A 16,921-nucleotide genomic window follows, 5' to 3' on the forward strand; every position below is an offset into this window, starting at 1 on the left:
CTGTGGTGCGGTCTCGGCTCACTGCAACCTTTGCCTCCCAGGTTCAAGTGATTCTCCTGCCTCAGCCTCCCAAGTAGCTGGGATTACAGGCATGTGCCACCACACCCAGCTAATTTTTTGTATTTTTGTAGAGACAAGGTTCCACCATGTTGACCAGGCTGGTCTCAAACTCTTGACCTTGTGATCCGTCTGCCTTGTCCTCTCAATGTACTGGGATTACAGGTGTGAGCCACTGCGTCCAGCCCATACCTGACTAATTTTTTAAACAAAAACTTGTAGAGGCTGGGTGTAGCAGCTTACGCCTGTAATCCCAGAACTTTGGCAGGGCGAGGCAGGCGGATCACGAGGTCAAAAGATCAAGACCAGCCTGGCCAACATGGTGAAACCCTGTATCTACTAAAAATATGAAAATTAGCCAGGCGTTGTGGTGGGCGCCTGTAATCCCAGCCACTCAGAAGGCTGAGGCAGGAGAATCACTTGAACCCAGGAGGCAGAGGTTGCAGTGAGCTGAGATCGTACCACTGCAACTCCAGCCTGGCAACGGAGCAAGACTCCATCTCAAAAAAACAAAACAAAACTTGTAGAGGTGGGGGGGTCTCGGTATGTCCAGGCTGGTCTTGAACTCCCGGCCTCAAGTGATCATCTCACCTTAGCCTACCAAAATGTTGGGATTATAGGTGTGAGCCACTGTGCCTGGTCAGCCTCCTTGAAAAAATTCAAACAATAGCTTTTTACTTTTTGTTTTTATTTTTTTTAGTGACTTCTAAAATGAATGCAGAATCTTAATTTCAGGGTGTGGTAGATCTCTTGAAATGTTACCAGATTAACCTAATTGACCTCAAATATGTTCATATAAAGTGAAAATAATGGACCACTGACATATTAGTTTATGAAGCTGTTGGATGATACATAATTAGCTGCATAATGCTGTAAAACTATGAATCTCACCTAATTTGATGACACTTTTATTGTTGGAGGGGTCAAAAGCAGGTTGATATAAAACTTATATCAAAGAAAATGAAAAAAAGTTAGTAATAAAGACAAGAATTAGGCTGGGCACGATGGCTCATGCCTGTAATCCCAGCACTTTGGGAAGCTGAGGTGGGTGGATCACTTGAGATCAGGAATTTAAGACCAGCTTAGGCAACATGGTGAAACCCGTCTCTACTAAAAATACAAAAATTAACCGAGTGTGGTGGCGGCGTGTGTCTGCCTGTAATCCCAGCTACTCAGGAGGCCAAGGCATCAGAATTGCTTGAACCTGGGAGGTGGAGGTTGCAGTGAGTGAGATCGTGCCATTGTATTCCAGCCTGGGCAACAGAGCGGGACTCCATCTCAAAAAAAAAAAAAAAAAAAAAAAAAAAGACAAGAATTAACATCACAAAAAATAGAGTAATCTAAATATATATAATAAAACAGTGGAATTTAGGAACAACATATTTTTAAAAATGAGTGTTCTCTACTAAATAGCAAATCCACTATCAGTTCATTTCCTGAGCAGTGTTATAATTGTATAGGCCCAATACGAATCTTGTTTGTTTCCTTTGAACTATTTTCAGAATCTAGCACAGTTCTGGGTACTGAGTAAGAAACTGAGTGAGGAGGCTGCATTTCTATTTACAAGTCAGAAAAATCCAGGCAGGATAAGGGAAAACAACGTGAGATTTGGACATGGGAACACTTTAAAAATATATTGTTAAGTAAAAGAAAGTCATAAATACAATGTATATAATATAGTACCTTTTTTTGTTTTTGTTTTTGAGACAGAGTCTTGTGTCGCTCAGGCTGGTGTGCAGTGGTGCAGCAATAACTCATTGCATCCTTAAACTCCTGGGCTCAAGCAATTCACCTGCCTTAGCCTCTGAAAGTACTGGAATTACAGGTGTGAGCCACCACACCTACCTGGCCTATAATACCATTTTTTAATTTGAAAAGTATAGTTTCATTCCTTAAGAAAGACAAGAATACTATCTACCAAAATGTTATCAGAGATTATCTTTGGCAGTAGCATTAAAAGATGTTTTTTCCTGTTTGTCTCTATTTTTCAGTTTTTTTCAGTGAGTATATATTATTATCAGAAAAAATAATTATAATTTACAAAGCTTAGTCATTTAAAAATATGAAATTTCTAGGAGTAGAAATTATTTACGATGTATGAAAAAGGCAAGATACAAAATTTATGTAAAAACAAATATTTGGTAGGAAATTCAGCAAAATGATAAAAGTAATTCTTTCAGATTGCTGGTATTGGCAATTTCTTTTCTTTATTTTGCAGATGTTCTCTCCATGTTAACAGCAGTTGATTATTTTTATAATTTTTAAACCAATAAATCAAAATAAATTAGAATACTTTGTAATAACCTAAAGGTGTTAGTCTTACTTAAGGTATTTTGCTTACCATGTAGAAAGCTTTGCTCAGTCATGGAACAGTGTGAATCACTTGCCTCACAGCACAGTGCTGTGTATATAATAAGAACTTGATAAATGTTTAGTGGAGATGAGTTAATGTCATGAATGGGTAAGTGTAGAGATTTAAAACTGAAAAGAATCTTAGCGATGGGCTGGGCGTGGTGGCTCACACCTATAATCCCAGCACTTTGGGAGGCTGAGGTGGGCAGATCACCTGAGGTCGGGAGTTCGAGACCAGCCTGGCCAACATAGAGAAACCCCGTTTCTACTAAAAATACAAAATCAGCCAGGCGTGGTGGCGCATACCTGTAATCCCAGCTATTCGGGAGGCTGAGGCAGGAGAATTGCTTGAATCCGGGAGGCAGAGGTTGCGATGAGCCAAAATCAGACCATTGCACTCCAAACTGGGCAAGAAGAGTGAAACTCCGTCTCAAAAAAATAAAAAAAGAATCTTAGTGATGATTTAGTACAACCTCATGTTTTACAGCTGAGGGTATTGAAGACTGCTGACATTGACTTACTTAGCATTTTGCTGCTAAATACTAAGTGGTATAGCAAGCAACAAAACTAACCCCCAATTTGAGGCCACTCCTTTTCCAGCCACTTTCTGTACATTAGGTAACAGGAAGATGTTCCTGCCCACAAGATCCAACAGCCCTTGAAACACACTGAGGGAGATCAGGCTTAGTTATAGCAGGAGTAGTTACCTTCTTGAGCCGTTGCCTTTCCTGGTATTCCTGGTATCAGTTTCATTTCTCACCAGTCATCTGGCAGTGGACCGTGTCGGCCTTCTGTACTCTGAATAGCACTTCCTTGGCAGCTGCTCAGTCTTGGTGCATTCTAGTATTCTAGTGTTTCTTTTTCAGCAAACTAAATAAATTGGAGCAATTGGAGGAACTGAACCTAAGTGGCAACAAGCTTAAAACCATTCCCACAACCATAGCAAACTGCAAAAGGCTGCACACCCTTGTTGCACACTCCAACAACATCAGCATTTTCCCAGAAATACTGCAGTTGCCTCAGATCCAGGTACTTCGGTGTGCTGGAATGATGTCCTTATTGGGGGAAACGGCAGGAGAGTGAATGAGGTTATTCTTTTATAAAGAAGAAAGGAGTGTGAATGAGATCATTCTCATAAGGAAAAATATTATTGTCTTCTCATGTATTCTGGTTTGGGACCAGAGTGTATGTAATGAATTCCTGGGAAGAAATTAAGTTCCTCTTTGGGGATATAGTAAGAGATTGGACACTTGGGAGTAAAGAACTAAGTCTCTATGATGTATTTTCTTTTGATTTCTCTATTTTTTCTTAGTTTGTAGACCTAAGTTGCAATGACTTGACAGAAATCCTGATTCCAGAGGCTTTGCCTGCTACATTACAAGACCTTGACCTGACTGGAAATACAAATCTGGTTCTGGAACACAAGACACTGGACATATTTAGGTAGGAAAAAATTTGAAATGGAATCTCTATGTGCTCTTAGGCCCACCAGCCATGTGTAAGTCTTTCTTAGTACTATGGAGATCTCTATTAATGAAAGGAACAGAATGAATTTAGGCCATAAAGCCCCTAGGTTCTCTTCTTTGATTAAGTTATGAATAGATGTTGTATCCAGTAGTCAATCTGTTTATATTAGGACTACTCCATGGCTACTACCCACCCACATACTGAATATTTTCACAACAGGCATAGATGTTTTAGGTGGCACAGATTATATAACATCTAAGAGACAATGCAAGTTCATCCATTGTACCAAGACTTCATTGTATCAAAATACTTAACATAAATAGATGGTTGGCTAAAACTTGGAAATCTTTGTTGTGCTTAGTTTTTGATTGAAACTCCTACCCCTTTGATCCTCTTACCCCTTTCCTTTCTCTCCCCTCCTTCTTTGCCAGTAGTTAAGCATACTATTTTCATCAGTCTTTCTGGAAATGAATCTTAGGCTGTCCATAGATTATTTTATTAAAAGATATATTACTGTTGGCCGGGTGCAGTGGCTCACGCCTGTAATTCCAGCACTTTGGGAGGCCGAGGTGGGCAGATCACTTGAGGTCAGGAGTTCGAGACCAGCCTGCCCAATATGTTGAAACCCCATCTCTACTAAAAGTACGGAAATTAGCTGGTTGTTGTGGCAGGCACCTGTAATCCCAGCTACTCGGGAGACTGAGGCAGGAGAATCGTTTGAACCCAGGAAACAAAGGTTGCAGTGAGCCGATATTGCGCCACTGCACTCCAGCCTGGGCAACAGAGGGAGACTCTGTCTCAAAAAAACAAAAGAATAAGGAAATACAAAAGTTAGCCGGGCACGGTGGCATGCACCTGTAATCTCAGCTGCTCAGGAGGCTGAAGCAGGAAAATTGCTTGAACCCGGGAAGCAGAAGTTGCAGTGAGACGAGGTCACGCCACTGCACTCCAGCCTCTGTGACAAGAGGGAGACTCCGTCTCCAAAAATAAAATAAAATAAAATAAAATAGAATAATACTATTGTTGGGATAGTTTTTTGTAAAATACAGAAGAATATATGGTTTAATCTTCCTTCACCTCCCACAGCCATATCACAACTCTGAAAATTGATCAGAAACCTTTGCCAACCACAGATTCTACAGTTACATCAACTTTCTGGAGCCATGGACTGGCTGAGATGGCAGGGCAGAGAAATAAGTGAGTATATTGGCCGTGGAGACTGAGAAAGAAAAAAGGCAGCCCCTGGCGTCTGAGAACTGGCCTGATGCTCATAATAGCTAGGCCATGTTGTTCTGTTGTACATAAACAAATCATAGAACATCAGTGTCAGATAAGATCCCTTTGAGATCATGATAAAGTTTTAAGACAAAAACAACACAAATGTGCAGTCAACAGAATACCAAACACCCTCTTTCATGGCTAAGATGGGTAGATGCTACTTTCTTTACCAGTTACAGCTTTATCCTCCTGCTAATTTTCCTTCCCTATAGATAAGATTTATACCCAGCCATAGAATGGCCCCACTTTCTGATGACACCCAGTCTAGTATGATCCTCTTCCTTAGACCTTCCCCAAAGTGACCGAACCAAAGTCCAAACCCTGTAGTGGGTTCTTTTTAGCACCCCTTACCTGTATACCCCAAGGTTCCATGGGGTGCACTCTCATTTGCTATAAGGAGTAATAAACTCAACTTTTTCAACCTTAGGTGTGCTCTGGTGGTCTTTGGCTGATGGGCCTTGACAAAAGTAATCCTTAGTCACTACTAAGAGCAAGTGTTTTATCTTACCAGCCTTTGGCAGCATTGCAAAGCTAATATGTACTGCCCATGAATGCGGCTGTTTTCCCTTTCCTTAGGGCATTAGCTTTTTCAGATGTAGCTTAATTATGTCTAGGGACTTTTCTTATGTGTAGATTACGATTTGCTTCTGGTCTTCACCACCTTTAGTTAATACTTATGTTTTTTGTTTTTTGTTTTTTTTTTTTTGAGACGGAGTCTCGCTGTGTCTCCAGACTGGAGTGCAGTGGCACGATCTCGGCTCACTGCAAGCTCCACCTCCCAGGTTCACGCCATTCTCCTGCCTCAGCCTCCCGAGTAGCTGGGACTACAGGCGCCCACCACCACGCCCAACTAATTTTTTCTATTTTTAGTAGAGACGGAGTTTCACCGTGTTAGCCAGGATGGTCTGGATCTCCTGACCTCGTGATCCACCCGCCTCGGCCTCCCAAAGTGCTGGGATTACAGACGTGAGCCACCGCGCCCAGCCAATACTTATGTTTTAAAAGAATGCTCCCGGCCAGGCACAGTGGCTCACGCCTGTAATCCCAGCACTTTGGGAGGCCGAGGTGGGCAGATCATAAGGTCAGGAGATCGAGACCATCCTGGGTAACACGGTGAAACCCCATTTCTACTAAAAATACAAAAAAATTAGGTGGGCGTGGTGGCTGGTGCCTGTAGTCCCAACTACTCAGGAGGCTGAGGCAGGAGAATGGCATGAACCTGGGAGGTAGAGCTTGTAGTGAGCCAAGATTGTGCCACTGCACTCCAGTCTGGGCGACAGTACCAGACTCCCTCTCAAAAAAAAAAAAATCTCAAAAAAAAAAAAAAAAAAAGAATGCTCCCTGAAGAATAATATTTTACCAGTAACTTTTTTTGTTGATTGTGTTTCTCATGTTTCTGTTGTAGGCTGTGTGTCTCAGCGCTTGCTATGGATAACTTTGCAGAGGGGGTGGGAGCTGTGTATGGCATGTTTGATGGGGACCGAAATGAGGAGCTCCCACGCCTGCTGCAGTGTACGATGGCAGATGTGCTTTTAGAAGAGGTACAGCAGTCGACTAATGACACAGTTTTCATGGCTAACACCTTCTTGGTATCTCACAGGTAAGCAGGTGGGTTGAAAAATCCCTAACTCAGTTCTACATTTGGAAAGTATGTCTTTCTAAACCAAAAGGTCAGGGTCTAAATTAGGGTCTAAATTATGGATACAGGATCAAGGAAAGAACTCACGTTGTTGTCTTCTATGATCATTCTCTATATGAGCATGGAGTGTGGGGACTTTGGCTCTTTCAAAAGTCCGTGGGGTCATCTGTTTTCTCTGTTGAATCCAAAGGCTGCTGAGGATCTGGGAAGCCCAAAATTTATGTGCAAAAGGTTGTGTGTGTATATATATGTGGTTGTACATTTTGAGGAGGAAGGTGGTCAGCTTTCATAAGATTGTCCAAGGAGTCAGTGACCTACGAAAGAGTTAACCAAATACTTATGAGATTCATAGGTTTAGAATACCTCTTTCTGGGGTTTTACCGAACTCATCTTCTAAGTAAAGTCTAAGCCACTTAAAGGCAAAAACCCTATACAGATGCTCCTCAACTTCGAATAGGGTTACATCCTGATAAACCCATCATAATTTGAAAATGTGATAAGTAGAAACTACATTTAATACACCTAACTTACCAAACATCATGGCTTCACTTAGCCTACGTTAAATGTGCTTGGAATGCTTACCCATTAGCTTATAGTTGGGCAAAATCATGTGGTGACACAGGGTACTGTATTGGTTGTTTACCCTTGTGATCAAGTGGCTGACTGGGAGCTATGGCTTGCTACCTCTGCCCAGCATCATGAGAGAATGTCGTACCACGTGTCACTAGCCCAGGAAAAGATCAAAATACAAATTACAGTTTCTACTTAATGCATGCAGTATTGCTTTTGCACCATCATGAAGTCAAAAAGTCTTAAGTTGAACCATCGTAAGTCGAGGATATCTGTATAACCTAACTGTAATGGAGTATTTGCATATCAGGTGGACAGATAAAGGATATAAACAACTGAGAGGTTGGTTGTAAACTTGTATAATCCAGGTTGAAATGGAACAGCTTGGAGCTTGAACTAGTTTTTTTTTTTTCTTTTTTGAGACGGAATCTTGCTCTGTCCCCCAGGCTGGAGTGCAGTGGCGCAACCTCGGCTCACTGCAAGCTCCGCCTCCCGGGTTCACGCCATTCTCCTGCCTCAGCCTCCCGAGTAGCTGGGGCTACAGGCACCTGCCACCACGTCCAGCTAATTTTTTGCATTTTTAGTAGAGACGGGGTTTCACCATGTTAGCCAGGATGGGCTCTAACTAGTTTTATCTGTCATAACAAAAGCGAAGTGTTAGGAAGGAGTCTGTTTTTCAGTAGTATAATTGAACTAGAAACTTTGCAAAATAAAGGGTTTAGGAAAGGGAACTCAATTTATGAAGCAACTCTTGAGCCAGGAACTGTAGCAAGTATTTTTCATGCTATATATTTTATCAGAGAAATTTCTTGGAGAAATCGCTTGCTGAGGGTCTGTAGCCAGAAAATGGCAGAGCTGGGATTTGAAACTAGGTCTTTTGCTAGTGTCTGTTCCTCATTAACATTGTTTCCAAGTACATATGCGTGGATGCCCTGCATATGGGGGAAATGCAAGAATCATGGTCCTTCCCTCGAGGAACTTAGAACCTAAGTGAGTGGTTCTCAAAGTGTTGTTCTAGGACCAGCAGCCTCAGAATCACCAGAAATTTCTTGGAATGCAGTTTGCTGGGCCAGTCTCTTACCCACTGATTCAGAAACTCTGGGGCTAGGGCCCAGCAGTCCCTGTTCTGACAAGCCCTCAGGGGATTCTGATATGCTCAAGTTTGAGAGCCCCTGAATGAGGAAGTCTTTGATCAGACACAAAAGCTGTGGAGAAAGATGCAAAAGGTAGATTCTCTCCCTTTCGTAAACCTTTTCCTCAGCTGAGAATGGAGGCAGAACTGTCTTCACCACCATCAGCCACAGCAAGTCTGCAGTTAGGTGGATAAGGGTCAGGCTGGTTCTCGATCACATGGCAAAAAAAAAAAAAAAAAGATGTATGTGCAGGACCACCACTTTCCTCTAAAACTAGCCACCACGTCTTCTTTTTCTTTCTTTCTGAACAGGAAATTAGGAATGGCTGGCCAGAAGTTGGGCTCCTCCGCTCTCCTGTGCTACATTCGCCCTGACACTGCCGATCCAGCAAGTAGCTTTAGCTTGACTGTAGCCAATGTTGGCACGTGTCAAGCAATCCTGTGCCGAGGTGGGAAGCCAGTGCCCCTCTCTAAAGTCTTCAGCCTGGAGCAGGACCCAGAGGAGGCGCAAAGGGTGAAGGACCAAAAAGCCATCATCACAGAGGTGTGTTCCGCTCCCTGCCAGTCACTTCTGCTCCCCAGATCCAGTGGAGGCTGCTTTGTGTATAGGTGATGAAGGCCCATTTTCTTCCTATCACGTCCTGTAAATTGTATCCAATCCAGATAAAAGTTCAATTCAGATGGTTTCAGCTATAGTCCTAGAAGAAAATCTGATCGGTGACTAGCACAGAGAAGAAGCAAAGTGAATTAGAAATACAAAATCCTGATTTGTCGTCCTGTATATTGATAGCTAGCTTGTAAAATGGATGTTAAATGTCCCCTTAGCTAATTTCCAGCTCATCTGGTTTGTTATTCCAAATAGAAGAAAGAGTTCTCTAGTTTGACATCTCCATTCTGAAATGCAAAGTTTCAAAATGTTCTGTGTTTATACTCTATGTGGTGTAGTATGCGCTGGTGTTCTGTTTTGATAATGAAACATCAGTATTTCTACTGTTTTTTAGCTTTTCTCCTTTTTTAGAAATTAACATTTTGCTCTCAGAGAAACTTTAGCAATTACTTGTGAACATTGTTTATCACAAAGTGGAATTCCGTTCAGATCTTTTGAGAACTGTAAATTGGATTGTTTGTTTCTGTATTGTTGAGTTTTAAGAGTCTTTGTAGGCCCGGCTCGGTGGCTCATACCTGTAATCTCAGCACTTTGGGAGTCCAAGGTGGGCAGATCACATGAGGTCAGGAGTTTGAGACCAGCCTGACCAACATGGAGAAGCCCTGTCGCTACTGAAAATACAAAAAAAAAAAAAAAAAAAAAAAAAAGCCAGGCGTGGTGGCGCATGCCTGCAATCCCAGCTACTCGGGAGGCTGAGGCAGGAGAATTGCTTGAACCTGGGAGGTGGAGGTTGCGGTGAGCCGAGATTGCACCACTGCATTCCAGCCTGGGTGACAAGAGCAAAACTCCGTCTCAAAAAAAAAAAAAAAGAAAAAAAAATCTTTGTATATTTTGGAAACAAGTTCTTTATCAGATACATGTTTTGCAAATATTTTTTCCCAGTCTGGGGCTTGTCTTTCCATTCTTTTAACAGTGTTTTTTTGCAGAGCTTTTAGTTTTAATGAAGGCCCACTTGTCGGTTTTTGTCTCATGGATCGTGCTTGTGGTGTTGTATCTAAAACTCATGGCCAAACCCAAGGTCACCTAGATTTTCTTCTATGTTATCTTCTAGAAGTTTAGTTTTGTGTTTTACATTTTGGTCCACGGTCTGTTTTGAGTTAATTTTTGTGAAAAGTGTAAGCTCCCTGTCTATATTGGTGTTTTGCATGTAGGTGTCCACTTGTTCCAGCACCATTTGTTGAAAAGACAAATAGTCAAAAGACTATTTGTATGACCTTTGCTCTTTTTTCAGAGATCAGTTGACTGTATTTGTGTGGGTCCATTTCTGGACTATTCTGTCAGAATTCTGTATTAAAGTTCATCTAAGGAAACAAAAATCAAAAACCATCATTATTAAGTGATTGATACTATTAGGATTCTGGAAATACGAGACATTAGTTTTGGGAAGCTCAGTCAAAACAAATGAAAGATAAAAGATAGTATTTTAACTTTTTCATTATTTTTAGAGACAAAGTCTTGCTGTGTTACCCAGTTTGTACTTGAACTCCTGGATTAAGTGATCTTTCTGCTTTAGCTTCCTGAGTAGCTGGGACTATAGGCACATGCCACTGCGCCTGGCTTCAGATAACTTTTTGTTTGACTTGTCTTTTTATAGAATTTGGATAATGTTTATTCTTTTTTTTTTTTTTTTTTTTTTTTTTTTTTGAGGCAGAGCTTCATTCTTGTTGCTTAGGCTGCAGTGCAATGGCATTATCTTGGCTCACCGCAATCTCTGCCTCCCGGGTTCAAGTGAGTCTCCTGCCTTGGCCTCCCGAGTAGCTGGGACTGTAGGCGCCTATGCGCCACTACGCCTGGCTAATTTTGTGTTTTTAGTAGAGACAGGGTTTCTCCATGTTGGTCAGTCTGGTCTTGAACTCCCATCTCAGATGATCTGCCCACCTCAGCCTCCCAAAGTGCTGGGATTACAAGCATGAGCCACCGCACCTGGCCAATGTTTAGATTTTTCTTAGGGGATTGTACACAAGTAGGAAGTATTTTTATAAATGTTATTTTAACCACAAACATTTATTGTTTGTCCATTATTTGCCAAGCACCATACCTTTATTATTTTACTTAATCTTAACAGTAACTCCCATGAATTGGTGGGCCCTAGCCCCAGAGTTTCTGATTCAGTGGGTGGTTGTTAAACTCCCATTTTCATTTTTCAGATGAAGAAAGTACAGTTTAGAGTTTATGACAAATTCTGACAGATAAGGTCAGGTCTTCTCCCAGAGGGTAACTGCAACTATGAAATTAATTTATTGATGACTTTAGAGTTTTGTTTTGTATTTTTTTCTTTTCTTGAAATCAATACTACAAAGTGTCTGACTTGTGAGCATTCCCAGCCTGCAAGCAGGGTTGCTCTGTTTCCTCTAAGTTTGGAATTACAGAGATTTTGATTTGATCAGCTGTTTATTCTTGGTGCAGTCCCCAGAGCATAGGTCAATGATGCTGCACGTCTCAGACTCTCCCTTTTTAGGCTGAATAACCTTAGAGATTATTCGATGCCTTAACTACCAAGATTGTCTTTACCATTGGTATCTTTTCAGTCCCAGCTAATATCCCTTTAAGTGAAAAATCACTTTTAGTGACCTTTCTGTTTCATCCTCTCTGAGAGTACTAGTGACAGAGAATTAATGATAGTTCTGCTTGTTGTTTTTCTATCATGTTTCTCTATTTATAGATGTACTGAGGCCTGTTTTTCATGTTAAAGCAAACGTCTTTTGGGATGGTGGTGCCTTTTAGTTACCTATTTTTACTTGACTCTATAATAACCATATAGTATTTTGTCTTTTAAGACTTCTCTACATTTATTTCTGTGCATCCACTTAAAATTACACTAATCCATAGGAAAAATCATACACAGTTTTATTGTAGATCCCTAAGCACTGTGATCTAGAAAGATACCAAGTTGCCTATCATTGTTGCTTGTTTCTCAGAATTTGTGTCCTGCTCTTCTCTAGGACAACAAAGTGAATGGGGTAACCTGCTGTACCCGGATGCTGGGCTGTACATACCTCTACCCTTGGATCCTCCCCAAGCCCCACATATCTTCCACTCCACTGACCATTCAAGATGAGTTGCTGATTCTGGGAAACAAAGCATTGTGGGAACACTTGTCCTACACAGAAGCTGTCAATGCTGTACGTCATGTACAAGACCCATTAGCAGCTGCTAAGAAGCTGTGCACATTAGCACAGAGCTATGGCTGTCAGGACAACGTAGGGGCGATGGTGGTTTATTTGAATATTGGTGAGGAAGGCTGCACTTGTGAAATGAATGGGCTCACCCTCCCAGGTCCTGTGGGATTTGCTTCAACCACCAGTATCAAGGATGCCCCTAAGCCAGCCACTCCATCCTCTAGCAGTGGGATTGCCTCTGAGTTCAGCAGTGAGATGTCCACCTCAGAGGTGAGCAGTGAAGTGGGGTCCACTGCTTCTGATGAGCATAATGCTGGGGGCCTGGACACTGCCTTGCTTCCGAGGCCAGAGCGGCGCTGCAGCCTCCACCCAACACCCACCTCTGGGCTGTTTCAGCGCCAGCCTTCTTGTGCTACCTTCTCCAGTAACCAGTCTGACAACGGCCTGGACAGTGATGATGACCAGCCCGTTGAGGGGGTCATAACCAACGGCAGCAAGGTAGAGGTAGAAGTAGACATCCACTGCTGCAGGGGGAGGGATCTGGAGAACTCACCCCCTCTCAGAGAGAGTTCTCCTACCCCGTGTTCTGAGGAACATGCTAGAGGGTCGTGTTTTGGGATCCGAAGACAGAACAGTGTGAATAGTGGCATAGTCCTGCCAATGAGCAAGGACAGGATGGAGTTACAGAAGTCTCCCTCCACCTCCTGCCTCTATGGGAAGAAACTCTCCAATGGCTCTATTGTGCCCCTAGAGGACAGCCTCAACCTCATTGAAGTGGCCACAGAAGTGCCCAAGAGGAAAACTGGCTATTTTGCTGCCCCCACTCAGATGGAACCAGAGGATCAGTTTGTTGTACCTCGTGACCTGGAAGAAGAAGTGAAGGAACAAATGAAGCAGCACCAGGACAGCCGGCTCGAGCCTGAGCCCCACGAAGAGGATCGGACCGAGCCTCCGGAGGAGTTTGACACAGCACTGTGACCACCCCACTGGGCACGGTGTGGGAGGAGGCTGTGCAGGGTTGGGGTAGGAACCTGCCAGAGGCATTCTGCCTCTACATTTCTTTTTGTTGGTTTTGGTTTTTTTTTGTTTGTTTGTTTTTGTTTTTTTTTGAGATGGAGTCTCGCTTGGTTGCTCAGGCTGGAGTGCAATAGTGCAATCTAGGGTCACTGTGACCTCCGCCCCTGGGTTCAAGCCATTCTCCTGTCTCAGCCTCCCGAGTAGCTGGGATTACAGGCACCTGCCATCATGCCCAGCTAATTTTTTTTTTTTTTTTTGTATTTTTTTAGAGATGGGGTTTCACCATGTTGGCCAGGCTGGTGTTGAACTCCTGACCTCAGGTGATCCACCCTCCTTGGCCTCCCAAAGTGCTGGGATTACAGGCACGAGCCACCGCACCCAGCCCTGCCTCTACATTTCTAAACCATAGCTGTGTGGGGTTGAACTTGGAGCCAAAAAGAGTGAGAGCCATCAGTGGCTGGCTCTGGATAAACTAGTAGCCACCATCAGTGTTAAGTTTGATATTTAACCTGCATTGGAATTCCCAGGGGTACTGGGAAGAAAGCAGCTGTTCTGTGTCAGTCCTACCACCTGCCATTAACCCTTTCTCTCCTAGGATCATTTTGAGAATTTGCCTGCCTGGGCAGGAAAGGGACTATTTATGTGGAGGAAAAAAGTGAAGATCGATTCTCTTTACTAATTGCTGCTGATGGATCTCTGTGATAGAGAAATCACCTTATCTCAGACTAATGGGGTGTGATGTGACTAGTCACATGGCTTTTCATTCTTCTCTACGAGAATACAGCCTATCAAAATGATGTCTGTTGGAAATGTAGAACCAATCAAACATAATTTATGTATGTAATGTAATAAGAGCACTTTTCATTGACTGTGAACCTTTTATTTTTGAATCTGCACTCGAGCCAATCTTCTTAGAGGCAGCCCGGCACCTTCATCCATAGGCAGAGAGAGAATTGGGTGTTGGAGCCTTATCCAAGGGTATAGGAAGGACCCTGTGAAGTTGATTTAACTGTTGGATGTCAGACTGTGAAAGCTCCTGAAAAACTTGGGGTAATAGGATCTTCTTTTGGGGATGAAAATGGGGAAGGAGTGAGGACCAAGACTACTTCTCCCTAGATCAGAAAAAGAGAATTACCCCTTGACACATATGATACCTGCTAGGTATTTCCCAAGGAAATTGAGAGATTGGCCTCTTTCCTTGGCACGTGGAGGAATTGGCAGGCAGCTTCCTAAGGGGGAGGGTCAAGGCTGACCCTGCTTGCATCCATGTGACCTTAAGTTATGGCAGATGACTCTGAAATGGACTGAGGCCAATGAGAACAGATGAATGGAGCGCTCAGGTTAGACTTGTTCCTTCTCCTATGCTGGAGGAGAGGGATGGTTCTCTAGAATATTGGAAATGAGTTGAGGGCTTGCCTCTTGAATGTTGAACAGTGTACTCTTCTGAAAACTGCATACTCTATGTGGTTTTCGAATACTGGGCTCAATACTAACATAAGAAAGACACTTCATTGAGAAATTCTTTTTTTTTTTTTTTTTTTTTTTTTTTTTTTTTTTTTTTTTTTTGAGACGGAGTCTCGCTCTGTCGCCCAGGCTGGAGTGCAGTGGCGCGATCTCGGCTCACTGCAAGCTCCGCCTCCCGGGTTCCCGCCATTCTCCTGCCTCAGCCTCCTGAGTACCTGGGACTACAGGCGCCCGCCACCGCGCCCGGCTCATTTTTTGTATTTTTAGTAGAGACGGGGTTTCACTGTGGTCTCGATCTCCTGACCTTGTGATCCGCCCGCCTCGGCCTCCCAAAGTGCTGGGAGAAATTCTTAAGCTTACAGAAAACCTGTATTTTTTGCACATTCCACATAACCCTAGCAAAATGCAGTTTCTTCATATTTCTGTCACTTTTTCCACTTGAAGATTTGCCTAGGAAAATTCCTATTCTCACAAAATGTTGGCATTGCTTGATTTTACCCAATGGGGAATGTGCTTTGAAGTTTTGGAACACTTCTACAATTAAAAATAGAGTAGAGCCATTTTTTATTTGTTTCATCAGAAACAATACATTAAAGAGAGGGTTAAATATAAATATATTTTCGTGTGTATTTTTGGGAAGTTTTTGTTCAAAGCAATAGTCAAAAACCAGATGACCTGTCCATAATAATTGTGTGTCTTCATCTTCTCAGAGGCCCCGTGCCCATATGCACGTGTCATTGGGGTACACTCTTGGGGGATTTGGTACACTCTAACAGATGTCCAGTGTTCAACCCCTCGAGAATCTGAACTTGATTCCCCAAATTGTCAAACTACTGGTCAGCTATTGAAAAATTTTAGAACTCAGGTCTTCGATTTGAAGTAGGGAACATAGTGGTTCACGCAGAGTTTAGGTGCTATTAGAAAGATGGGAACAAGAGTGTTTTGCCACCTTATTTTTATATGGGAATTTTTTTTTTTAATGAAGAAAAATGAAAATGAAATAACCCAGGATGATAGTGATGAATGATGTAAAACATCTTACTCAGACGGCAGAACCTTCAGGCTGTAGAATAGTGATGTCCAAAAATTAAAGTTATTTTGGGAATACACCACTTTAATAGTATAGTCTCATAAAAATTATTATTTATGGTGAACCCCTTTCTTGTCTGCTATTCGTTTCCCACCCTACTTACTGGAACCCCCTCAAATCCCAGTTCTGAAATCACCTTACCAAAAGTAAATGTATTTACTTTTTAGTCAGCAGAACTCTGTAATTCCAAATGTTCTTCTGTGTGCTAGAATTATTTTCAGGAACCATTAGGTTGTATTGAAAATCTTTATTATAGGCAGTACCAAAACTGATTATTCTTTTTTGCAGTCTCCTTTAATTCATGTCCTTTTGTAGTTGCTCTGTATTAAAACAGAGGGTAAAAAGGCCATAGCCCATTATGAAAAATATAATACAAAACTCTTTGACCTCTGAGGTAATTTACAGACACTGTGTTTTCTAAACAGGCTGTCGGTGAAAGCCAGTATCTGCTTCCAGGTGAATGTAATCTACTTCCGAGTACTTTACCCAGAGGATGTGTTCCCCGGGTGGGCAGAGTACAGTTGATCTCTAGCATAGAGATTCTGGCCTCTGCATGTTCTCAGGTCTCTGTGTGTACCTCCCATTGAATAGAGAAGCTTAAGATAATTTCTGAGAGAAGAACACTGCTGATTATGGGAGCAGTTTAGGAGTCCATGGAAAAAAGAAAAATACATGTGTCTTGGCAGCCACCGTATATTTTTATTCAAATGGATTGGAAGGATATTTGAAAATTTGAATGTGGGTATGACGTAAAGCTACAGTGCACTATAAAGTCAAGTCATTGAATTACCACTCCTGATACAGGGCTTTATTGTACTACTGTGAAGTGTATGTGTGCAATACATTGGTGAGTTCATTTACTGGTGTACGGAAGAGCCAGCAGGAGCAGTGTGGTCATTGCTGGGTGCTATTACAGGTGCTTGTAGTGAGTGCTTCTTTCCAGGAGATGGAGCCAGTTGGGTGTGGCAGATCTACTGAATATCAAATGATGCTCTTCTTCCCATTTAGACCTTTAGCGAAAGCTGGTACTTGGAAACCACAGGCTCACCTTCTCTGTCTATCCAATAAT

General features: G+C 42.4%; 1 protein-coding gene across 10 annotated transcripts in view; it reads left to right on the top strand.

Annotated features, from left to right (window-relative positions):
- PHLPP2 (PH domain and leucine rich repeat protein phosphatase 2) overlaps positions 1–14,162 on the top strand; it is a 73,996-nt gene extending 59,834 nt beyond the window's left edge. For all 10 annotated transcript variants that reach the window (XM_077984482.1, XM_077984478.1, XM_001105985.5 and 7 more), the window contains 6 exons: positions 3,276–3,438; positions 3,722–3,852; positions 4,963–5,073; positions 6,560–6,754; positions 8,808–9,039; positions 12,105–14,162. In XM_077984482.1, the coding sequence (XP_077840608.1) occupies positions 3,276–3,438; positions 3,722–3,852; positions 4,963–5,073; positions 6,560–6,754; positions 8,808–9,039; positions 12,105–13,259 (1,987 nt within the window). In that variant the 3' untranslated portion in view covers positions 13,260–14,162. The remainder of the gene's footprint in view (positions 1–3,275; positions 3,439–3,721; positions 3,853–4,962; positions 5,074–6,559; positions 6,755–8,807; positions 9,040–12,104) is intronic.
- The last annotated feature ends 2,759 nt before the right edge of the window (positions 14,163–16,921 follow it).

The sequence above is a fragment of the Macaca mulatta genome, chromosome 20 (genome assembly GCF_049350105.2).
Source record: "Macaca mulatta isolate MMU2019108-1 chromosome 20, T2T-MMU8v2.0, whole genome shotgun sequence".
NCBI lineage: Eukaryota > Metazoa > Chordata > Mammalia > Primates > Cercopithecidae > Macaca > Macaca mulatta.